A 25,430-nucleotide genomic window follows, 5' to 3' on the forward strand; every position below is an offset into this window, starting at 1 on the left:
CTCAGTTTAAGCGCGCAGACTGTCAGAGAACCGTAATTCCTAAGTAAACGCCTCCTTTGCTCTGACAGCTCCAAGGAAATCTCTCGGTAAAGAGGTCTATTAGCTTCTGAAATTGGTTATTTTCAAATCACTGAACAATCAGCGTTCATGTGCATTCCAGTCTTCAACCGTTGGTGTGAAAGTTTTGGAAACTGCTTCAAGCAGCCGGGCCTTCGTAAGAAGTAGTTAACTCGACAGACCAATGAGTGCCAGTGACCGGTTCGCTGACATTGGATATATGATCACACAAAGAAGCGAAAACTCGAATCGTACCAAACGCACGGGAGGAACCGGTACCCTGATTGATTGACGTGTCGGACCAGACAGTCGGAAGGATGGATGTTCGACTATTGGTACGTTTTTTCGGTTATCAATTACGTAAGAGAATCAGGATTTATAGTTACTATGGCTGAAATTTGGTGATTTTATGGTATGGTTGGGTGCCGGCTAGCAGTATTCTTAAACCAGTTCGTTGCCAGAATCACAGTGATAACCTTACTTACAGTCCTGTCGTTATGGCTAGGCCCTACTCACAGTGATCCCGAAAGTTGCATGTGCGATGTTTTGTGTCGTTTGGGCAGACCATAACAGAGGGGGATCACGAAGATTCCTACGGAATCAGGTGTTTTAATGTTGACGAAACCAATGAAGTTTTGGAACAGGTCAGTCTGTAGACAATTTATTTTCATGGAAAATATGCCTGGATTTCGAGCGAACAACTCCCGTACCAAAATTGGTTTGGGGTAACTGGTAAGATGGGAATCCGTCACTCGAAGAGCCAGTTAATGTGTGTTGTGACTTCCGAGGTTGTAGGATAAATGGCGCTATATTCTAGATGCGAGCTAATTGTACTGCTGTTCAGCCACTCGTAAATAAAGGATTAAGTGTTCAACCACTGGCTGGAAGAGCTATGGCTCAAAACTGTCTGGGTTTTGCTAGACGCGACAATGATGAAACAGCAGTACAGTGCTTCTGGGCTTTACAGCACAGCTTGTCTTCAATTACATGGCGAAAGTTCAATTGAAAATTAGCACTATATGCAGTCTTATGTTTGAAAGACGTTTGACTGGCTATCTGCCCATTTTGTTAACGTATCTAACACTACGAGACGCACCCCCCCTCACACAGCGCATTGTGATTTAGTGAAACATTCACGATAGTCGAAAAAAAGTGGTACCCTCGGTACCCTTGTGCGAAAACGCATAAACACTGCTCGAGTGGTAGAACCTGGTTACTAACTGTCGAAACACTTGCCTCCCAGCCTGTAGTCAGTCTTCTTGAAAGAGCCCAATGAAGGCTGACCTCTCAGTTCAACATGTTGTAGGATCAAATCACTGAAGATTCGTGAAGCAAGTACTTCTTATAAACCACACCGATTAATGCAGGCTTCCTTCATACCACCCACTTAAAGTTAGGCTACCAGATGTAGAACGGTACAAAAAACTAATTGTAATGACTTTGTGATCCCAAAAAACAAGGTGTTTCACCAACTTCGACCCACACCATTCCAAGTCACGCTCCGTGCGGTGGACACGGTTTTGGTGACTAACCGTCTTGGGCAAGACGGGCTGATCAGCCCCTCACCGCGAAGACCCAGAATTAGGAACTTAAGCTAGTCACCATGGTCTGGATTTTTTTCACCTTGAGATCACATCAATGCCCTTCGAATTGGGAGCGGGCCCTGTCTACGAATTACGCGTATGGGCTTGAAGGCAGCACAGCACGAGTCACCACTGCAACGTTGTCCACTAACTGTCGTTCTACTGACGTCAAGCCTGCCTTAATAGAGTCATGCTAGCTGATAAGCTGGGCCTGCTATAAGTATCCGGACCCACGTGCTTGGCTTGGACGGCTAGCTGTAAGCAAGGCAACCGATTTTCAGTCGTGTATCAAGTAAGCTACGACGTTACAGACCCAAATTTGAGCAAGTTGGCTGGTCTCGTATCACTGGTCTTATAAAACGAACCAATATAGAGGCCGAACCGTCAGATAGCTCACGCGCCCCTCATTTCCAGTATTCTGCTGAAATACAACGGCTTGGTTGTCGTGCTTTGTTAAATATGGGAACACATGCAGTACATGGCTCAAGATTACTGGATAAGAGGTTAGGAAACGGACTGAACAGAGTTCGAAATTGTGCGCCGAACGACACAGAGGTGAAGGTGGTCAGTAAGATCGGAAAAGATTCCACGATGACGCCATCCACATTACGCCTTCGACTTAACAAGGACGTGAGTTTGATAACACTGGTCAGGTAGTCCGATGGGGGCTTGTTCCTACCGGAGAAATTAGATCATGTATGTGCATTTAGAGGCCGAGGATAGACTGATTGTGGGGCTAGGTGAAACAAACCTTGACCTTTCCATCTGTCCAATCAGAGATCGGTTAGCTAGGAGCCCACGAACGCATGCCGTTAAGGTCATCAGCAGGGAAAGTTTGTCACCTAAGGGGAGTCCTCGCAGAGGTGGCATTGGTGCACTAAAGACTTTATTCACTGACTCTAGATCTCTTTCGCTGTGAGTATTATTGAGAAGTTCATAAAGTTATAATAACTCTGGATGTGTGGAATATATGCAAGTCATATACCAAGAATTATCCGCTACAGGCCTATCAAGAGATGCATCAGGGAAAGACAAACCCATGCAATCATAACACTATCCAAAGGGAAAATTTTCGACCTTTAATAAAACAGTTGGGGAAATATTTTATATGGTGTCCATCTGTGAAGCTCATCATTGAGTTCGAGCTGATCTCAACATTCTGGACTGGTGCATTCGATTTGGTCCCTTCCTTCAGGGGTTGTAATCAAGTTCAGTCATGATGCATCTACAGAATTTGTTGATAGCGTGCTCGTGTGCCATAGCATGAAGTGGAAGTTGCAGGTGGTAGAGTAGGTGGTAAAAGGACAAAAAAAGATAAAGGAATGATAAATTGTCAAAAGCTTTCCACCGTTATGTTGCTGGACATCAAAATTTGCATTAATGAAACACGATGCCGTACCAATTGCATCGGCAACTGAAGGATAGGCGACAGCTTCACAGAAAGAACTGCTTCGGTTTACTCGATAAGCCCCCAGAAGCACCATAAACACCTCTGCAAATAAGTAATCAAATACAATTGTAGAATGAGTTTTTGTTATCAGGTTAATGAAAGAATCATAATAGTAGAGAGATTTTCAGTTTCCTGACATAACACACTACTCGTAGGGTTGCTGAAAAATCAGACAGCTCACTAAGGGATCCTGTGTAATCCCTGAAATAAGAGGCGGTCACTCTCTGAATTGGATAATTGTAAGTACTGAGAATTTCCATTCCTATCTAACAACCCAAAGATATCATCTGTGTCGTTCGTAATAGTCAAATTTACAATTGTCAAATTCTGATAATATGCTCGTAATTATCTCATCTAAACATCCGATTCACGTCAGAATAATGCGTTGATAGCGCAGTAAATCTTTTGTGGATGCAGAGTCATGAAACGACCAAGTCCAAATCTGTAACGGTTTTCGCTGCTTACCCCCGAAGCCAGTCGGTCAGGTGCAACATCTTAGGTTGCCAATGCATACTGTGCTGTGACCGGCCGGAAGAGTCTCACATTCAGGCCTTAATGGGAGGTGTCACTACGGGGTACGTAAACGTAAATGGGATGCGCAGCAATTCTAAAGAGTACACTAATTCTTTGCAGTTTTGAATCGATTAACTTACAGGAATGTGTTAAGGTAGCATAGTGCGAAAGATTTAGCTATGCTATTGATTTGGTCATTCTGTGACCCCACAGTGAAATTCGACTCTTCACTTCTTCAGGAGAAAGCGTCGCAAGAGGAAATAAATTACTCCATTCGGCAGTTTTGCGGTACGGAATTTTTCTTCTCTCTGGTTCCTTGAGAAAACAAATCCCAGGGAACTGATGTTGTGGAAGTTTCAACTTCCCTGTCTAGCTTACCTACTCCCTGAGAATGAGGCGTACGGTGGAAGGCTTCTTTACCGTTGACCTAGATTCACAGGTCGACTCTCACGTTAGACAGTTAAGAAACATCCGGCACACTATCCTACTGCTCTTCCTCCTCTGGTTTGGCTTCACAGTGTCAATTATTTAGTATGGACGGAACCCTTCGGTGGAGTACTTCCAAGATCCATTACGGACTGAAAGGAAACAAGCTGGGAGGTGGGACGAAAGTACAATACTTTATCTTGTTATGCCTGACAGATCCATTATCGAGTGAAAGGAAACAAGCTGGAAGGTGGGAGGAAACAAGATTGAGCATCCATTCCAATAAGTACAATACTTTATCTTGTTATGCCTGAATATCGTTGCGTTGTAGGTTGCTTTGTTTTGCCGCTCACTCTTAATTTTGGCGATGCGGCCAAAAGATAAATTGTTCATGATGACGCCGGGTCACTTTCACTTTGCTTTCACATCCTAGTTGGCCTAGACAGACACACGAACCATAGTGAATAGCGGAATAGCAACAACCGAAATGGCCCGTTTGACTGCACCCGGTTGCCGTAGGGCTTTGTTCACGGAGTCGTAACTCTGCATAAGACAGAAATTCCGTAGCAGACTAACCGACTGTTTGCGATATTCGGATACAAGTGTGATTTTCGGGACAGTATGGGGTGTAAGCCCACAAGATTTCTCCAAAATTGACATTCCTACCTTTGTGACGGTTTGGGTGTAACCGTTAAGTACCTCTTCATTGAATTTCAAGAAAAACATTGAAAGTCTCTTGGTGCGCTTTTATGGTGTAGCTTTTCTGTTATTCTAGCGGTGTGTTATCCCCATCTTTAAATTATGCCTTGGACCGCTTGGCTTGTGCGCTTAAGACAAGCAATTTTCTCATCCCCATCATAGTGTCAGACCACTTGAACCAATGCCAAACAGCTCTACATAGACTCCTTCATCAGAAGACGTGGTCGTGCTGTCCCACACCTCTCATCATATCGTGGCCGCGTCTGTCTGATTCGTCAGCTGTCGTCCAATCAGCTTTCAGCATTGCAGAAGAAGTCACCCTCTGCCCGACAAATGCACTCTACCTGGTCCGACGGCATGACAGAAAATGCAGCTTGAGACGCAAAACACATATGAGGATCACATATGAGGTTTCACATGTTCTGATAGGCGTGAATCAGCGTGTCTGGTTTTGATCAAGTACAATAACCAAGTCAATTCTGGCACGTGTTCAACAGGGCCTTTAAAAAACAGTGCTTTCACAAACAGAGGAGTGTAGAAAAAATGAATTCCGACACCTGGAATGAACTTCAACAACTGCTCTTGCAACGGTTGTGTTCGACCAGTCTTCAACCAAGCGCGAGAATGGAAGAAGTCTGTAACTGCTCACAATGTCAGCTCGAACAGCATAGTCGCCGAAGCAGTTTCAGCAGTGACGCAAGCAGTGTAAGGTCATCCAGTAGTGAGTTAAAATTTGGAGTTGATGCCATACTGAACGTGGGAAATAATCTGCACATTCGTCATCAATCTCCTGGCAAATCCAAGTTTTTGAACCCAACGCCGTTACCAAACTATACTTCTTGTTACCCCAATTCATTACTTAATGTCTTGCAAAGCAAGCAACTTGACCTAAAACGTGATCAAAAAATCGATATGATACGAAATATCATGGTGGATTTCCATGCCAAAAATGAATTTGGACAAGCTGCGAACACAACTGAGAACCCCAACCAAGACAATATCTTGCGAGGACAAGGAAAAAGGCAGCGTTCTAACGTACAACACTTCATGCGGGATAAGTCGGGGATGTCCGCGGGCCGTTCGAGAGTTCAGCAGATAAAAGTGAGTTGCCCGAAACTCTCCTTTTGACCCAACATTTTCCAAACATTCCGATGAATGAAAAAGGGGGGAAATGGTTTTCCTGAAACTGAGGCGTGACTCTCACACATGTCCGACCCCAGAAGGTAGACATGTTAAATGGTTCTGTAGCTGTGTTTATAAACTGAACTTCATTTTCCACGCCCTTCTGTCAGACCTGGAAACTTTCTGAGTTCGTCAACCACGAACTACGCGGATTGTAACGGTGCTAGGGATGGTTATCCAGTATCCCGATAACTTCATCGAATGGTTCACCGGTCCTACAAACCAATTTCAATTTCAGGTGCAGTAGATCTTACGCAGTGTTCACTGCAGCATCCTCATTCCATCGGCCAGCAAAATATTACCGTAACGAATGTCATAAACATATCTATCCATCTGAATAGCTACGTACTAAATGTGTTGTTTTCCGTTCCTGTCCCTTTCTGTTAGCCCATCATTGACGCACCAGTTCTGGGAAGCATACAACATGTGGAATTTGTTAACAACGGAGCAGGAATCAAGAATCCATTAGCATGCGCGAGCAAGTTCGAACGCGAAGTGCTCAGTCAGCTTTATGGTGAGTTATGTGAATGTTTATTGTGGCCAAAGTTGATCCTTTATGAAGGGGGAAACCCCTCTTGAAGATCCACCCATCAGAAAAGACACTTTCTGTTCGTCCCTTCAAAGCGTATTTCAACAGCAAAGCCCCCTTAGGGAAAACTACCTCCTATCCCGTCCCTCGAAATAGATGCCTATGTTTTCTTTAATCAGAGCCGAAATATGAGAGCTGAGGCAGGAATCAAACCTCTAGCATGCTTTATCTTATATTGTATTCGTTAAAGCAGATTTTGGCTTTGTTCGGCCTGATCACCACACTAAACCTACCGATTAAAAGGGGACCAAAGGTTGTTAGATCATGTATTGCGCATGCCGAACCATCGTTTGCCGAAGAGAGTGCTGTTTTCGGTGCCTATTTCAGAGTGGAGGAAGCAGAACGGCGGTCAACTGTTGACCTGGTCGACGGGTGTGAAAGAGGCTATGAAAAATCTGACTGCTGTCGGTGTTGCTCGCCTTCCAGGATGGGGACCGCGTGATCCCCACTACGCCTGGTTAGAGGTGTTGCAAGATATGGCTGCTAATCGATATCAGTGGCGTTCCTTTTGTCATTTGCTGTCCAGATTGCCTGAATGAGTGTCTGGAGATGCAGGCACCTCGACATGCTTGGGGTAGGCTAGCACCAAGTCACTTCCCCATTCATTTCTACTCTTTTCTTCACAATAAGGCTTTCAAATAAATCATGGCTGTTCGGCAACAAAACATCAGTGTTGAACACTAATGTTATGCTGTCGATACTGATGACGATGCTGATGATGCCAATGACGATGATGATGATGATGACGATGATGATGACGATGATGGTGACGATGATAATCATGACGATGATGATGATGATGATGATGATGATGATGATGATGATGATGAAGATGATGATAAAGGCGATGGAGATGATAGTGATGATGTTGATGAGGGAAGAGTGTTCTTTACTTTGAGCAACAGAAGATAAACGTTCATTTGTGCCAATCCGGCGTTTTCAATCCAAGTAGACGAAGTTACATCTTGATATGCCTTACTCAGTACACAGCTCAAGGGAGATCGTATGTAAACCGGTGTTGTGTGACTACGACAGACCTGAAATCGAACACACTAATTAAAGAGGTAAGTCGCTAGCTTTCCGTTTGATAAAAATCGTCACAATCAGAAAGGTTTGTTCATATTACATAGGTATTACATAGGTGGTATTACATAGGTATCTCAGTGGTTAAAATCTGAATGTACCGACCGCGGTTTGAACCAAATCTCTTCATCTCAACTGCTCCTGTCTTGGCTTAGACAACCTGGCAGTATCTCAGCCCTTGTGCCTCCTTTGGGTGTCATGACAACTAAGAACCGGAAGGGTGCTACGGCTGGATGATTGTTTATTATTATGCTTGCGATCGAGCATTATTAGTATTATTTATTACATAGGTAGGAGATGTTATTTTGTCGTTTTTCTATGGTTTGATCACACTTTCAGCATATTTTCATGCATAGACTATGGCAGTGAGGTGCTGCTGCCAGGTGAACCCCAGTCGTTGCGCGGAAGAATTCTCAACGGATTGGTACACAAGTTATCCTCAAAACTATGTTAGATTGCAAAATCACTACCCCGTATATGTAATCACTTACTTCACCTGATGAATCTCACAAAGAGGACCAGTGTTCTGATGAGCTTGCAAATTTTCATCGCAACACCACCACTCGACACCTACTAACAAATCTGATGATGGATTTACGGTAAGCTCGATGAAAGTTGTAGAGTAGGTGGCTACAGAGCATCCAGTTTCTAGATTTATCCCAACTTTTCCGGCTATTAAGGCTCACTAAGTTCACTCACTAGCTTTGATTGTTACGCCTCAGAAGTGCTCAGTGGTGGAGCTCAGAGGTTTCGCGTCACCAGTCGATGTGACGTCATCAGTGCGTAGTACCGCACAGAACTGTGCACCGATGATGTCACATCGTCTGGTGAACAAACGTTTGCAACCGATTAGCCAGGCTCAGCGAACAAAACACCATTCATTTATATCGCCAGGGCCACCAAAATTGCTCTCAGTGACAAAGATGAAGTTGTCGGCTGGATTCAGCTCTATTGGCCGGTTAACTGGAGTAAACTTTTCGCCTCTTAAATTTCTTGCCTAGAAAACGTAAAAAAGCTCATTTGAGACCTTTTAAAGGCCTAAAACCATTCCATTATTCCGTGATATTGAGGCCTACCGACTTAGGTTTTTGATGGAATTATGGCCTTCTTTTTCTCTCAGGGCACAAATGTCCATTTTTTCGAGACAGGTCATCTCAGCAAAATGTATCGCAGACTACGTCACCAGTTGACTGTTCGCATGCTGCTAGTGCCTTGGCGTCAACCCGAATGTGAGTCACGCCAATCAAAGCGTCGGATACGGTGGCGCTTTTGCGTCACTGTGGCCTACGCATCTGGCTCAGCAGTACATCCGGTGTGAAACTGCGTGAGCAGTTGAGCCACGGCAACTACCACGCACACGGCTGTTGACATGATGACTACCTGGCCTAGGTAGGTTGAAGCCGCCTGAATTTTTGGTGAAGACATGGCAACTTTGAGGTAGGGCGAATGCATCGTGAACAGTAGCGTGCGGAAGAAATCGGCCGGTGCCAGTGCAACCCAACGCGGAAGCTTGGGAATCCTTAAATCCTCAGTGTACATCCTGGTAGAGGAAGACATGCTACGATGAATCGCTGAGATGTGGATTCTTGGGACGGTTTAGGTGCAACAACTAAGTGAGTAGTATCATTCAAGCCCACAGGAAATAGCAGACGCACAGTCACTAAACACTGTCACAGGTATTCTCGGAAGAAAACGTTCATTGGGTTTTGAAGGGGGCTCACACGACAGTTCTAGTTTTTCTGGAAACATGATGAGTAGTGATTGATACGAGACATTTGTGGCTTGTTGATAAAGTTGATTGTTAACCTATTCACGCACATGAGGGTTGTATGACAATCACTATGTATACGATATACACATAGTGAAATATGGAGCAGTACAATGAAAATATATCTAATCTGTGAAGTGATGGCTGTACCTGGCATACCACACAGAGATCCTACCAAGTATTTGCATGAGTCGGAAGTTTTGTTGAACTTTTTGTGATAACAGTGACCCATTAGGGCACATGGGGTCTCCCTGATAATTGTCAAGTGCCCAGTGAAACGTTTGGAAAGTGAGGGTGTCCTTTTATTGACCTTAAAAGCCTATTTCTGACAGGGACCGATTAAATATCTACTCTCTTAGAATGCTTTCTACACGCATCGACAAACAGTTTAGTGTGTCTTCAATTTGGAATGTACAGGGCTATTTTTTGAAGTAATGCTATGGAAAAATGCTCCTCCTGAGTCCAAAGTACTTGTTATGTTCCATCACTTCTCCCTTTTGCTTTCATAAACACGAAGTTACTCGGGAATGGGTAATCATACTTCGTATTAGCTGCTCGCAGCCGAACGGTTGTGTTCAGGCTACTAGCCAGGGAGTGATGGGTTCGCGAATTTCACTAGTTTCGTGAGATGTGCACTGCTAGTAATTCCCGATAAAGGTGAAGCAGCTGCGCAGTGCTTCTCGGCTTTTCAGCGTAGACTGTCTTCACCTGCAGGACGAAAGTTCCCAAGTCTCCTAACCAACAACAGGTAAAATGTTAAACGGTTATTCCAATCATAGACGTCAAATTTGTCAGCTATTGCTCATATTCGAAATTCTATTTCCTAATATAGTTAGTAAAGTACGTCTGTCGTTTGCATTTCACGTGAAAAGTTTGTTTATGCCGTTTATAATACAGTTCGCTCCATCTGATTAGTAATGACGTACTTCGTATCGGTGACGATTGGCAATTGCTCATTAGGAGTTTTTTTCTCGCTGATAGGTCACGTTGGATATGTCACTGAAAAATGCATCAAGTATTCTGCATGCGCCACGGTAACGGTAGATGAACTGCAAAAAAGCATAAGCCAAGAAAAGCTGAGAGATTCCGTAGTGTGGAAACTGGAAATGAGTGAGATCGCTATTGATACTGTGACGGGAATACCACAAACATTTCGTTCTAACCTCCAAAACTTATGAGACCTCCACGGTTTCGTTGACCTTGCTATCTAGTGTATGGGTCATAGTGTTCGTTGATTTGAGCACACAAAGAGCAAGCCCGGTTGGAAAAACCATGCTGTTCTAAACAATACTAGAAAGGATACCATGATGTGATCGCCTGTTGGGCGTGCCAGATTTGACTAGCCACCCCCACCCCCCCAGTTTCGTATGCACCTGTGCACTTGGGTTTCGAATGGGACGCCTAGGTCGGGTCAAAATCCACTTGGACAAACCCATCGGTAATCCGAATTTCCTGCAATTCTTTGGAGATGTCGAATAGAAAATTCAAGGTGCACGCATCACGAACAAAAGACACCTTGAGACGGCCATGAACCAATGACCTCCCGCTTACCAGAAGAGTGCACTACGGAACACGCTACCGAAGACTCTCCCTCTGTAGCACGCTCATGCATCTGATCCTGAGATCTGATCCTCCACACTCCTAACCACTGAATTAACGGTTGACAATCACTTTGGAAGCAATTCAACTGTGGCTAGTAGACTCCGCAAAACTTCTTTCAACGTCTCCCTCCTGTAACGTAGAAGAGGAATTGGTGTCTCAATTCGGAAAATATAGTATTTTTCCTTGATTTCCTCGCACTTGGGAACACCACAGACAAGCCAATTTTGGCAGCATACTGGAACGGGAGAGAGGCCACGAATTCAAAATATGGGTTTCCGTACTCTTAAAAGTCGCCGTTGAATTTGATTTACTGAGGGCCGTTTCAACTGAAGAAACCAAAACAGTGCTAGTATGGAGAATAGTTCCGACAAGACTGGACCTTAAGTTGAACCGATTTGCTCTTTGAAAAATTATTCCCGCTTGTATTATCACTGTCTTGTTCTGTTCTGTCACGGTCTTCCTTCTCAGATCTGTTTGTCCCTTGCTTTGGGGTGTACACCTTTTTCTTGGTTTGCAAGCTCTAAGCTTCCATACTAGTTAGTATTTCACATTGAACAGAACTCAAGTTTCTCAGCGTTTCGGCAGAAGGTCGGAAATGACGTAGAGAACTCGTACGGTTCATGGATTAGATGAATGACGCAAACGTTCCCGCCACAGGGGTAGAAACAAGGTGCGGAACTCGATCTTTAAGTTCATTTTGGCCGTCATAGAACCCTATAATGGTTACCGCTGATGGTACCTATTCAAAATACATAGTTTAGTTTCAACCGAAGCATGAGAATATGTTCGACAGAGGTCTAACATCACGTGAGGAGATCTGCGAAACCGGTCTCTTTGGAGGAAGCTTGTACCGACCGATTAATATAACGGTTCACGATAGTTTCCTATCACTTCAACCGAAAAACGATACAAAAATACTATGATGACAAGTTGCCGACAGTTGTTGATGCCCTTGTCCACTAGGCGTGACGGTGTCCAACGGTTTCAGTTGGGCTGAGGTTAGGGTTGTAGTCTAGATTTCACATGACGAACCGGGGAATATGAACAACTGCTCGTCCTTCTGTCAGTATCCTGATGGTATCATGGCAGTCTGGACGGGTTAAATAACCAAATGTAGGCATCAGGGTAGTTGATACCAAGCATTTAACCTTGTGAACTGAAGTGACTTGAGTTCAATTGTGAGCGCAGTAGACTTGAGAGAGGTGTTTAGTGTTAGCACCGCTCCACAATGCTTTCAGAAAATGTGAAAGGCTGTAACCATTCTAGACGAAAGGAAATCGTACAAATACACCAAACCTAAGAAGAATATCATAAACGGGGGATTTGGCTTGGATTCAGTGAGTCTGCCGTGAAACCAGATTGGATTTGTTGAAATACCGACTTTTGATTTTTTCCTAACCATAAAACGAACCCATCCTTAATTGTTTGAAAATGTTTCCACCGTTCGAAATAATTTACAAACATGATATGCACTGCTAGATCCAATACTTCTTTTATATGGCTGCTGAAATCACTTCGATAGCCTGCTACCGGTTTCGCATTGTCCCACAGTTTCCATTGACCTTTTTTCTTACTTGAACGCCAAGTTGCATATACGTGAAGTTATGAATTCATTCGTAAAGCATCTTGGTGGTAGTTAGAGGCCCAGCTGAATTTCCCGCTTCCAATGATCTCTAACTGAATTTTCCACATAAATACCATCCCTTGTTGCAATTAAAACGATGTCTCTTGGTCGACACTACTCATTTTTGGGGACTCCGTTACCGTTTTTGCCCTTCTTGAGGCTCATCAGGCAGACATAGTTCTTGAGGTCCTACTAAAATTTTTCCTTTGTGTACGGCAAATTTTGCGAAAGTTAAGTTTACGCTCAGTTGAAATGTTACGAAAAATCACAAAAATGTTTGCGAACGTCGGCTTACAGATGCGAAATTAAAAAAACTAAACACTTTTGCAGATGGTCTCTGAGACGAGGAATGCGTCGTTCGACCCAGCTAATTTGTGGAACATTCACATTGAAGTTAGTATATGACCATATGGGAATCGTAGGCCGTCACTTTGGCCTTCAGGTTACTGTTGAGCAATCGGCCACTGCTGGAAAATATCCTAAGCTGTTCTCAAATGAACGTCCTTCTCAGCCAGGTAATCAAGCCACTGTCTCTAGATGGCACCTTCAGGTGACTGTCGAATCTCTTTCAAGGTAACCATTCGCCATCAAATTTTATCCAGATAACATGCGATTCACTATCCCCTCTGTCATTTGTGCCGATCCTTTTGACTCCATAGGCCTTTTGTTTCCCACACAAACAGAATTGTGGAACTTGGCTTCTGTAAGCTGCTTTTTGTAGTGAACCATCCTGGCTTCTAGACGATGCAATGTTGTGGAAGTGGCTCCTTCTTCTTAGCAAAAAGCAGTGCCGAGTGGACAGGACTAAAAAAGTTCCGGGAATTGTGGTATCAGATTCGGAGATAATGAAATTATCATCAACACATCGTTAGTAAATTCAAAACTGTTCTACGGCTGGTTTTAGAACTTCATGTTGGGGCGCGCCCTTAAAAATATTCGCCTGTAAAAAAAATCAGCTAAGTTGGGAATGAGTTGAGGGGTCACTGTAACTCCATCTGTTAGTCAGTAAGTAGTGGCAGTTGAGCGTGAAAGTAGGTTCTTCAAAGCTAACAACTGGGTTATGTATAGTGATGTTAGAATTAGTGAGGAAATCGCACGTAAACTTAGTGGTATGAATATGGGTTCCCTAGTAAGTAGGGGCGACAGGTCTATTTGTGAGGCGCACATCGTGAGTAGCCTTGAACTCGAATGTGTCTTGTAGGTTGTACGCACAAGTGTTTACGGGCATGCTCAGTTGATTCTTTTGATCACCGGAGCTTGAGTTGCTCTTGTCAAATATTTCACGTGGCGTACAGTTGGCCTCGTGCATTTTTGGTCATATGAGGGACGATTGAGTCACTGGGTTTCAGCGACCATTTGTCCCACTATCTCAACCGGATAAGCTTTTTCTTCTGTTTTAACGAACTCTGTTTCATTTTAAGGCCAGTCAGACAGCTTATTAACATAACCACTTGTTCCGGAGGTTTTTAGACTGGCTACGCGGGCCTTTCAAAGCTTGCTTTTGTTCGGGCGTAATAGGGCTTTTTTGATAAAGGGGCTGTGCCACTATTGGTAGCATACGTTCGCTGATTCCGTCTGTAGTTGTTTCGGTCTTCCGATGTACGAACCAACTGGTTAATCTGTTTGAAAAAGTCTCCAGACTGAGCCATCTCTAACTGCTCCAACCTTTTTCGAGACGTGTAGAACCTAGGACCCAGAGGTAATATACTGAATAATTTACCATCGATCACCAGGTTGGAAAAATTCTTCGGCTGCTTAAAGAAACCCATCTATTGTCTGGTCTCATCTAGTTTTCATTGCAGTTCGGACATTTTATGCTTCGATTCGAAAAATAATGGACTGAAGTGTCTTTGTAGGATTTGAGTTTGACGATTAGGTTGCCTCCTAAGTGGTACATCCACAACATCCACGACGTGGCAAATAAATTTTCATTTTTCTTGAGCTTCGGGTTAGATCCCTCGTTTTAACATCAATGGCCGCCACCTGTCGACTGCTTAGTTGAGTATGACATGTGTTTTACGTTACTTTCTTGAAGTAAAGAGTCGGCTTTCGTGGGTGATTGTGCTGACACGCAGTGATGACATCGTTTTGCTGCGGATTCTAGTCTACTATTCTGAAGTTCACAACTGGCTTTGTACTGTCTTCCGCATGGAAAACGTAAATAGTGACACCTGACGCTGAAATCCGTAACTACAGCCGCACAACTATGTCTGTTCATCACTGAGAAGGAAAACTGCGTCTCCATTAACCTTTGCCTGGATGAGTCTCGAATGCTTCTCTCTGCATCAAGACTATAACATATTTCGTACAGGTTTCTTCTATCTCGCCGTCGCCCTGCCTACCGATACAACCATTGGCCATGAACTGAGACCCTGTGTCGCCAAGGTTAATATTGCACTTGGCTAACTCGAGAAACCGATTATACAGCCGGAGAAAAAAACTACACGTCTACCAGGCAATGGTTCGATCCGTTCTGCTGTATGACTCTACTAAAATATTGATCTAAATACTGAGACGGATGCGCCATATTAGTTGAACTGAAAAGATCCGAAGATTCTTTAGTGGGAAAGCCTATGTGGACTGATGACCATACATAATCACCTACGGTTATTGGGACTTGTTTGTCGAACGGATGGAAACAGGAACAGCTTTTCTAGCGAAACAGAAGCAGTAACAATCGACGTCACACCGATACCCAATAGTGCAGCCTTCGAGAAATGCGAAGATGGGGCAGAAATTGTGATTTCGTGAATGGATGTGGTATAAACTGTTGTTGATCCCTTCAGGCTAAAGCAGGAAAAGCTCGAGGGCACCATTGAAATTATTTGGTACTAGGACTAACTGAATATACAGCGACTCGGACAGTGTTTCTGTTGGTTTCTAGGCGTCGAAGAATCACTCCGTTGTAACCCGTATAGAATTCTTATCCACGTTTCGAGGCGTCGAAGAATCACCCCGTTGTAACCCGTATAGAATTCTTATCCAATCAGCCTAAGGAAGAAGGCCCAAGTGCGGTGATAACAGTATCTCGGTGTCCGATTTACCACTACGCACTTGGGATATAGCACTATCCATCACAGTGGAATGCATGCCTGTTGGAAGCACTTGGGATTCCATCACAGTGGAATGCATGCCTGTTGGAAACAACCGATAAAACCTGAACAGCAGCGTGAGCAAAGTGGTTAAACTGGTACTGTACATCTTTTATCCTTAAACGGAATTTAAAAAGAACTCATAAACGAGGACTGATAATAAGTCTTTTGAGAGGTGGTCCGAGGAGTAAGAAAGGTCGCATTTGGGGTGACGTGAGGCTGAGTGGAGATGGCATGGCTATTTTTGTCCAAGTGGCTTGTTCAATACCTTCTTCACTCAAAACACATTTGAGAATGACAGGATAAGAGATGGAATTATTAGATGAATATGCGTCGGATACGCAGTTGATTGATATAGCGAGTACAGCTGAATTCTTCAAACTTCATCTGATGCATTTCCGATGCGTTCCACAACCACTCCAAGTGTCCATTCTTCTTGACTTTGTAGAATACACCCTAAACTCAGCTCGGGGAATGAAGGAACGTTATACTGCTCGATGTTGTTGAATGAATAGTTCTTCTATCTTATTTCTACCAAAATTACATTCCACAAGCAAGGTTACATTCAAGGGTAGACACACACATTTCTTTAGAAGCACCACGGCTGGAGACCGTTAATTTGCTGCCGAATTACCTGGTGTTGCTCGATATAATTGCAAGAAAGTGTGCACGTTTTGCTTGATATTTCCTCTTCTTCCGGGTTCCATAAGCCAGAGTTCAAGGGTGCCAACAAACGGTTTGTCAGGCCATGAGGTTGCGGATGATTGGGTGTGGTATACAAACGTGAGCAAACTCCATTAGGTACCACCAGAAGCTTCAAAACTGTAAACTGTGCAAATATTCCGCAACCACTGATTGATACCGTCTTGTAGTCGAAATACACTTAGCATAGAGAACGTCAACAAGGATGGGGAACACATAATCTCGCAGTGGACCAGAAGAGTTTGAATACACCCATTTTCATGGTTTTTCTGTTTGAAGCCAAGAAAACTGGGGTTACACTGGGGGGTATGGCTGCCATCACACACTATCCCTAGCTACGGACAAGTCCGTCAATACTGTCATCATTGGACAGCCAGCAGACATAACTTAGAGCGGTTACTTTCATTAGGATATATCCAGGGTGCCGTTGATGAAATTTTTACTGAAGTTTATGCGGTATGACAACATGGCCTCTCAAAGTTAGAGAATCACCCACGATCGTTGAAGCAACTTTGCAAAGGAACAACGGTTGATGTTCGCTCCCCACTCGCACTGCCCTTCACTTTCCGAGATATCCATTCACTTCCTGCAGTAGGCAATCATGTGTGGCTCTTCTAGCAGTCACTTAGGCAGAGGTAGGGTGATAGTCAGCCGATTTGGAAAAGTCTTTTGGGTTTCGCTATCGGCGACTACTGTGTTTTCTTGTTGATCTTTTGTTCCAATGTTAGATGTGATGGTGCATTGGAGTGGCCAAAATACTACTTCTGTTTGTAAGTTATGCTAAAATCGTGACGCAGAAGTGCAGTCGTCCAGCATTGGAAGCAGTCGGCAGGTGGACGAAGATGCTATTTTGGGAGATAACCAACAATCTGCGTGAGGGATAAAATGTCGATGATGCTGCGTTCTGTTGAATTTCCTCACGCCGAAAATGAGAACTGTTTCCTTTTAATGTTGAGTGCTGTTTTCCTTGTTTGAGTGAGTGAAGGACACGTCAATTAACCTTTTTTGAGCCGTTTGGAGACCGACGTAAAAGGACAGCGCCAATTTCATCGGCTGCCACAGTGATCGGAAACTTAGGCTTGACAATGAATCAGGCTTAAATACGTGTTTGACCAGTTCCACTGGCTTTCGATACTAATGGATTCGAGGGAGGGTGTATGTCTGGGACAAAATTATTGTAGGGGTTCACCAAGTCTAAGAAAGATTACAATAGCGACTGATTGCTTGGAACTGGAAAGCTCGTTATAGCCTCTATCAGGTCACCTTCCTCTGTCACTTTACTCATTTGTAGGTTCCAAATATCGTAAACGAACACTTTTGGACTCGACCTGGATCAAAAGCCTTTAATCCGACGGAACACTTACAGGGGATGCTCCCATTGATCATCCAGTAAGATGTATGCCACAATTATGTTGTCTAAATATGCTGTAGCGAGGGAAAGCCATCGAAAACACTCTAGCTGAAAAATGGCCAGTCCATATGTAACACCGGAAGGAGGGTGGTTTTGTTGGGATAAACCACGGTGATTGTGAAAAGTCTTATGTGATGAAGGAAGACATCTTGGGAATAGGTTTCTGTGAAAAACTGCTGCCATCGAGCCTAGTGGAATGTCCATCAGATGCCTAATCGCATCTTTACTCATTTGAAACGAAAAGACTGAAGACTATCACTGGAAAAAAATATTATTATTTGAATCGGCCAAGTCGCGATCAAAGTAATCTGAATCCAAACGGTTGGTCCCATGGCTTACTCGCAGTACAGAGCATCCGTAGATGTACCATGGATCATGAATTCAACACGATTTCTGGCCAATTACTGTGAGTATAATCGCTTCATGGAAGTCCAACATGTTTATTGCTCATTGAGCGAATACATAAAGGAAGAACAATGTGGAACATAGACACGAAGATCTCCTGAAAAAGTAAATACTGTCGGTAGCGTGAGGAGATTTGGGAAATTTTGATGGAGAACTCGTCCTTTAGGTGAAGTCAATGTATGTTGGAAAGCCGAGAAGCACTATACAGGTTGTTCATCCGGTCTTAGTGCAAGTTACTCATCCTACTAATCAACCTCTAGTGGCTGATCAATTAGGTGCTCAAGCTATTAGCCGAGAGGTGGCAGGTTGATAACTTCATGAAGTTTCATGGGATGTGCACTGCTTATGATCCCAGACGAGGATGAAACAACTGCACATTGCTTCCCGTAGACTGGCTTCACTTACGGAACGAAATCGCTATTAATACAGTCAATACCTAACTTCAGAGCCATCCGGTCGTTAAACAAGATTAGAGATTCAGTCGAAATCCCCCACCTTCCCGAACAAATCTCACAGATGGTCCCTATTTGAATGTCACTATCTCATTTGAACGCGACCACCGGTATGGTCGTCGAAAGGGAAGATGAACAGGCCTGCGCCACAGCGTACTTAGGGTGCACGTCCACTACAGCCTGGATACTTCACGGAAATTTTCGACTATTGGCTTGAAAGATATTGCCGATGGCAACGAACAATCTAGGTGGAGTGTTTAAATTTTACGATTGATGTGCAGCTCGTTTAGCTCTTACGGAGATGGGACTACACTACAGTTCGTATCAGAAAATTTAATATTGCATGAAGATGTAAGTTATGTGTCGTCTGTGTCGGCAGTAGTGCATCCAGAACAAGGTCACCTGCTGACTGCCTGCTCGCTGGTAGCTGTATCGACCGAATGAACCAAGTGAATACATATCACGTACCACAGATGGGATTTGGCAATAGCTTTAATCCTTCTGTTTGTAGCTCCGAACTCCAGCGCTGTATTGGTTAAACGCCTTTGCGGTTCTGAGATGTGGTAAGTTCTTGGAAAGCTGAGGCATACGGAGTTATTCGTTTGTTATTGGGACTCATTAGGAGATCGGTCACATGACTGTCTAGGTTGAATTTATTCACTGTTTACGCAATGTGCCCACCACCAACGCACCTGTGCAAGTGATTGATTCAAAACAAAGCACTCCTTCTAAAGGAAAGCCTAGGCAACTTAGGGTATTGGCTTGCTACATGAAAATCCGCCAGTCTTTCTTATGATCCCGTTTATTCAGTGTTCTCTTCAAGATGATAGATCACCTTATCCTGATGCTTGCTCTTCTCGTCTTTTGCGACAGGTGAACAGCTCAGTACTAACGAATATCTCTGCAGAGCTTGTGGCAAACGCTTTCATCTATTCCGTCTCCTGACGCGTCATGTGAAATGTCACAGTCAGATGCGTCGCTATTTATGCAAGTATTGTCTCAAAGGATTCAACGACACCTTCGATTTGAAACGACACACTCGGACACATACAGGTAGGTGGAATTGGTTCATTCGTCACGCGTATATAGCTGGACATCTCATCAAACTGTCCTGTCTGATGTGGAAGATCTATTCAGCCAGCGAAAATTTATTGGGAATCCTCAATAGTGTGGATCTCGCGAACCTCAGCGATGACACGTGCCTGCAAACGTTTGGATAGGCATGGGACATTTTAACTCCTTAGTCACGTTGGCTAAATTTTGGTTATCTTGGTATGGCACAGAATATAAGTGCCTCTCATCCTTCAGCTGTGCGGATTGTTAACCAATCCTGAGGATCACTCAAAAGCAAAATCTACATTGCTTATATTGTTTCTTATTGAACACGCCATTTATATTTTGAAATTTCCCGCAAGGTGAAGATGACCTTCACTGAAAAGCTGGGAATCAGATTTCCCTCTAACTTCGTGAGATGCTCAGTGCCAACGCTCCGAAGTAAGCATGAAAACCCCGGAAAATTTGCAAAGTCGACCTGTCATACTTCTCAGTGAACTTGTAAGGTTAACGGAAAATAGGTTTGCAAATCGATCCGTAACGAACCAAGTGGGTTCTGGTTTCATGTTAGCTTTTATTGCTGATGATATGGCTATCCATTTTTGTGAAGATATGTCAAGAATTAATCGTCAATAGAGTATACATCAGCTGATTGGGAGATGTGTTCTCGTTTCGTAAATTGGGTACTTGAATGAGGCTGTTTGTAAGACAAAACCGTTGCCAATGGTGAAATGTGGTTGAACCTGAAATTCCAGTCGACCACCTGATATCTTTCTGAAGTGGACCGTAAGGAGTCTGTGTTTCATCCCCAAATAGATCGTTTTCAATGTTTCTTCGGGTTCTTTACGCAGTGAACTTGAGCAATAGATAGGGAATATCTACATACTCCACTTCGTCGTCTACCTCTATGTGAATCGAGCCCGGCAGACGGGACGGAAGTCGAGAATGCTACCCATTCTTCCAGCAACCATGTTGCCAAGTTCGTTCCACTGGGGACGTGATCCTCTGTTGACCTGTCACTTTGTGTCTGAATGTAACACTGTTCGCGTCCGAACATTCTATGGCACATACGGGACTACGGCTTTGCGCGATGTGGTGCGCACCGCGACTTGTGGATATGATCGGTGCCGCACAAGCTGATTTTTACCACATCGGTGTTCTTAAGCAATGCGAGAAAACTATGTATGTGATCATATTTTTTTGTATTCGTTAACTAAGGGATCACCATGTCGGCACTAGGGTGTGCAACGGCGCTAACGTCCTCCGACTGTGCACAGGCGTCTACTGGCTGAACAGTAAGTCGATTCGGATGCCACCTACTCATAACTGGGAATCCATAAACGAAAACCACAGAAGATGACCACAATTAGCCGGAGTTTTTCATAGTGAGGAAAGTGAATAACACTCATTAGCTAGATAAATACCAAATGCAGTTAGAATTAGATCGTTTTAAATGGTTTTAGATTGTTAAAACTTGATGAAAGTTGGTTGATAGATTACTGCGGCACACATTTTACAAGTTACATGCAGTTGCCAGAATCATGCGTCGACTGTGACGCAACGAGAATGCAGGGATGGGGTGTGTGCAATTCCAGAAAACTAGCAAGAGAACAAGCTTTGTGGTTACGTCTCGGTTATGACTGGAGAAATCTGTAAGGCAGCATGTGACTGGGTAGACCGAACTGGGTGGCGAATCGCAACCAGGAAACGTGACGCAGCGGGAAACGTCACCAGTTAGCAAGTGACTGTTTGATAGCCCGGATACTGTTAATTCGGGGGGAAGGGGCAACTGATCTGTTCTCCAGTCTTGGTAATTGGTTTAGTCATCAAAGGGGAAGGTATCGTCGGTGAGCCTTTTGGTGTTTATGCCTCGTATGAGGAAGAAACGTTTGCAAGCTAATTGCCACCTTAGGATCTGGCATACTATCCTGCACCAGTGTCACGGGTTTGGAGTTTCTCGGTGCATGGAGCGCATAAAGAATGGCGGATTAAGACAAGTCGTGTAGCATCTTCGTATGCGAACACACTACGACCTTATGCACGCAGAGAATGACAAGTACATCGACTGCAAGCAGTCTAATCACCGTTGGTGTTTGTTAACAAATCTACTTATGACTCATGAGCAGTGCAGTTGTATAACAAACTTGTCAGACAGTGAAAACAAAGCCGCTCCACCACTTAGACCGATTTACTTCAACCAGGTACGACCTTTCTTAATTAGGGGTATAGCGATGAGCAAAGATCAGCGCCAGGTACGACCAGATAGCACCAAACACTGAAAATTGTCATAGAGGTTTTGGTGCATGCATCAACAGGCATAAGGGTTTCATCTCTTGGCTGCATACCTGGGCAGATTCTGTCAATTAGTGAGGTCACCGGATGATCGATTTCAGTTTGTCACTAAAACTATACCAAAACGTTCATAGAAAACTTGGTTTGAACCACATGACACGAAACCGTTTTGGTACGGACGCATATGCCGCTAACAACCCTGTGCTGAGAATAGCGAAACAACAAATCACTTGCCAACAGACTTTCTCCGCAACCTGGTACACCAATAGGTCGGGCGTGAGTAAATCAAGCAAAGCGCAGTTTTCGTACCCATCGGAAACTAGTATTTTGACTATTCATGGGACATAGACAAGTTACGGATCAAGTTTACTGTGACAAGCATAGTTCGTGAAGTTTGCTTGACTGAATCCTCCGTTGGTGGTAACTTTGATTTGAGTGATTGTGTGGGGTGGATGACCATGTCTAGTCGGTTGTCACGCCGTACGAAACCAGACGTGAAAAAGTCTAATGGCAATTTTCCTGAGTTGCCGTGGGGTGCCTGTCGACATGGATGTGAAGCTCACACATTATTTTTTTCATAATCCTGATCATTCTACTTCTGAAGGTCAGCTGTAGTGGTCGAAACGTAAATTCACTTATCACACAGTACTTTTAACACAGACGTGCTCTTGGGTGTTCAAAGGATACAGTGTTCCCTATTCATTGCAGCTGAGTTTGTTCTCCCACATCAGCATCATGAGACTGCTAACCAGGTGAGCTGAACGAGCACACTGCACCCACCTGACGAGTTTCAATAGGGAGGTGAAACTTCGTGTGGTCAAGCTTCGTAGGATCCGGTTGTCCCTCTCCCCTAATAAATGATGCTCTCAGACATCGTTTGTTTCTTTGCTTGCCGCGGTTTGACACCGATTGAGTGGGACTCTAAAGAATCACACAGTGGTTGTATTCCGAAATACTTTCGCTCAACAGCCAACTGAAGAATTTGACATTATTTTTAACGATACACGGTAGTTGACCATAATCCGTCGTTGAACAGCACCCCAACGTGTCTATACCGGACATCTGAGTTCCGTATATCCTCAAAAATATCACCCTAACACCCCGATATTAGGTTAAATAATGTATTTGAGGGGAAATACTTCGATCCTACCCAGTAAAATTCGATCGCTGGGTTCCTTCGAGATGGCGGACAATGCCATGCTATAAGTGATGGAGCAGAGTGAATTTCCCTCTCTCCCTGTTACCGACTAACAGGCTAAATAATATAGCAGATGAGATTCATTCGATCTTCCATTCACCATGAATACTAGCAGTGATTCGCTCAATATTCATGGCTGCGAGTGTGCTCAATCGAAACAAGGCCGTACACGGCTCTCAAATTCAACTAACTGGCACTGTGTTACCTGAATGCCTCCCAAACGGTGGTGAGGAACGCATTTTCACCCACTGAAGGATAGTTACAGTGGCGCACTCATCTTGCATACAAGCTACGGGCGCTCCGATGGATAAACAACTTCCTATTTGAGTATGTACTGATTTTCGCTTGTCAGAGAGAACAGCCTGTTTTCTATTCGCTATTGGCTGAATCTGTAATCGTAGCAACGCGGACTCGTTCGGTTCACTCCGTTGCTTATGTCATTACAGAAGGAACAGCCAACTATTCTCCGGTAATAGAGCGTCTCCGCTTTGCACTGCTCGTTCCCCACAGTTTCGCCCTGACGACCAGTGTGACTGCATTGAATAATAATCAAGAGTGATTTCAGCCTTCCTGGTAGGTGTGCCTTATGCTTATTGGAGGATACTCTGAAGCAAAAATTTCCAGGCTCTCTAAAATCGTCTTCCTTGAGAGAGTGAGGCGTTATTGCATGTAAGTTTGTCTATTGAGGGGATCACTGTATAACATGTACCTTAGCTTCAATACTGTTTGGCACCAGCTTTCGCCGGAAATTAGCTAGACTTAGGAATAGATATAAAGCATAAATTTCTAGCCAGCAACGTATCGAAATACTCGTACTCCGCGTTCGGAAATCGAATGTACATCTGTTCACTAGGCTTTCCGACTGGTTCGCAGTCCAATTTTCAAATTTGATGGACAGATTGACAAATAGACGCCCCGAGCGACAAGGCTATCACAAACGATGCCAACAACAATTGGGCTCAAAATTGTTCTCTTTTACCTTACAGGTGTTCGCCCTTACAAATGTACCGAGTGTGGAAAGGCATTTACTCAGCGTTGCTCTTTGGAATCACATTGTAGAAAAGTTCATGGTCAACCGCTGCCATATGCATTCAAAGAACGACGTACCAAACTCTATATTTGCGAAGAATGTGGGTACAATACGCAGGACTTGGAGCAGTTTTGCGAACACTCACATGAAACCGACCTTAGTATGGAAAAGACCTGCCCACCCCGAAGATCCACAAGCGAGAAAAAATTGGACCAAGATAACGCATTACACTCTGATAATATGTATCATCCTTCGCCAGGATGCGAACCATTTACCCGTCCCTCATCAGCCTTTGTGATCCCTCACGGTCATCAAACAACACACAGTCCGTGATCAGAGCTAACTTCCATGTGCTCATTTGCACCCAAATTGTTTGTATACTTCGAACTTCCTCAGCTTTCAAAGCCATTCACCTTGCTTTAATTGACCTCATTGCCCGTATTACTTGGTTCCTCTGGTTTCTGCATTCCTTGACTACCTAAATGTTGTGTCTATCTTAAGATTCTTTCAAAAACCATCCATAGATCGGTGCATTTGCCTTTACAACTAAGGGACCGGAAATAATTTCACTGATGTCTCCGTAATAAAAGTAAGATAGAATTTGGATCTGCCTGCTTATGTCATAGCAACTGATCACCGTGATGACAGGTCGGACACATAGGAGCATTCTTTAACCGTACTTCATTTGGGTCCCGTTATAAGTTCAGCGTTGGGAAAGGTGAATTCAACAACCGAGGTTGAGAGCCACTTGCTCAGTTTTCTGACTTCAAATTACATAGGTAGTTGGGAAGAGTATTTTGAGGTTTTGCTAGACAGCTTTCCGTTTAATGGCTACTCACTTAAGGCCAGAGACATTTATTTGTGTCCCATCTGTACGAAACAATAGCACCATAGGAAGCCAGTCGAGTGAATTGCGACAAAGTGAAACAAATGAGCATCTACGGAGAATCATAGTTAGTCGTACTGACATCATGAATTTACGCCAAGATACTAACAATGCCCGAACAATGTAAGTCTGAGATCTCTTGAATTCTGGGATAATTGACCACTGGACAACACCAGGCAGGTCTATCCATCCAAGGAAGGGGAAATCCGCAGTGGGCAGTCTGAGGATCTTTAGTAATCACTCCGTGCGACCTACATGGAATAATGGAAAGTTTATCAAGCAGCTTCGTAGCATCATCATCATCAAAGGCAGCAACATCAGTGTTGACACCGA

At 43.9% G+C, this 25,430-nt stretch overlaps 1 protein-coding gene across 1 annotated transcript in view; it reads left to right on the forward strand.

The window, feature by feature from the left end:
* Positions 1-25,430, forward strand: part of T265_06920 (hypothetical protein) — a gene marked incomplete at both ends in the record, with an annotated part of 27,226 nt that continues 1,796 nt past the window's right edge. The window contains 5 exons of the mRNA XM_009172318.1: positions 1-392; positions 4,891-5,829; positions 6,298-6,424; positions 19,512-19,691; positions 24,168-24,536. Of these exons, the coding sequence (XP_009170582.1) occupies positions 5,272-5,829; positions 6,298-6,424; positions 19,512-19,691; positions 24,168-24,536 (1,234 nt within the window). The remainder of the gene's footprint in view (positions 393-4,890; positions 5,830-6,297; positions 6,425-19,511; positions 19,692-24,167; positions 24,537-25,430) is intronic.

The sequence above is a fragment of the Opisthorchis viverrini genome, assembly GCF_000715545.1.
Source record: "Opisthorchis viverrini unplaced genomic scaffold opera_v5_151, whole genome shotgun sequence".
NCBI classification, from domain to species: domain Eukaryota; kingdom Metazoa; phylum Platyhelminthes; class Trematoda; order Opisthorchiida; family Opisthorchiidae; genus Opisthorchis; species Opisthorchis viverrini.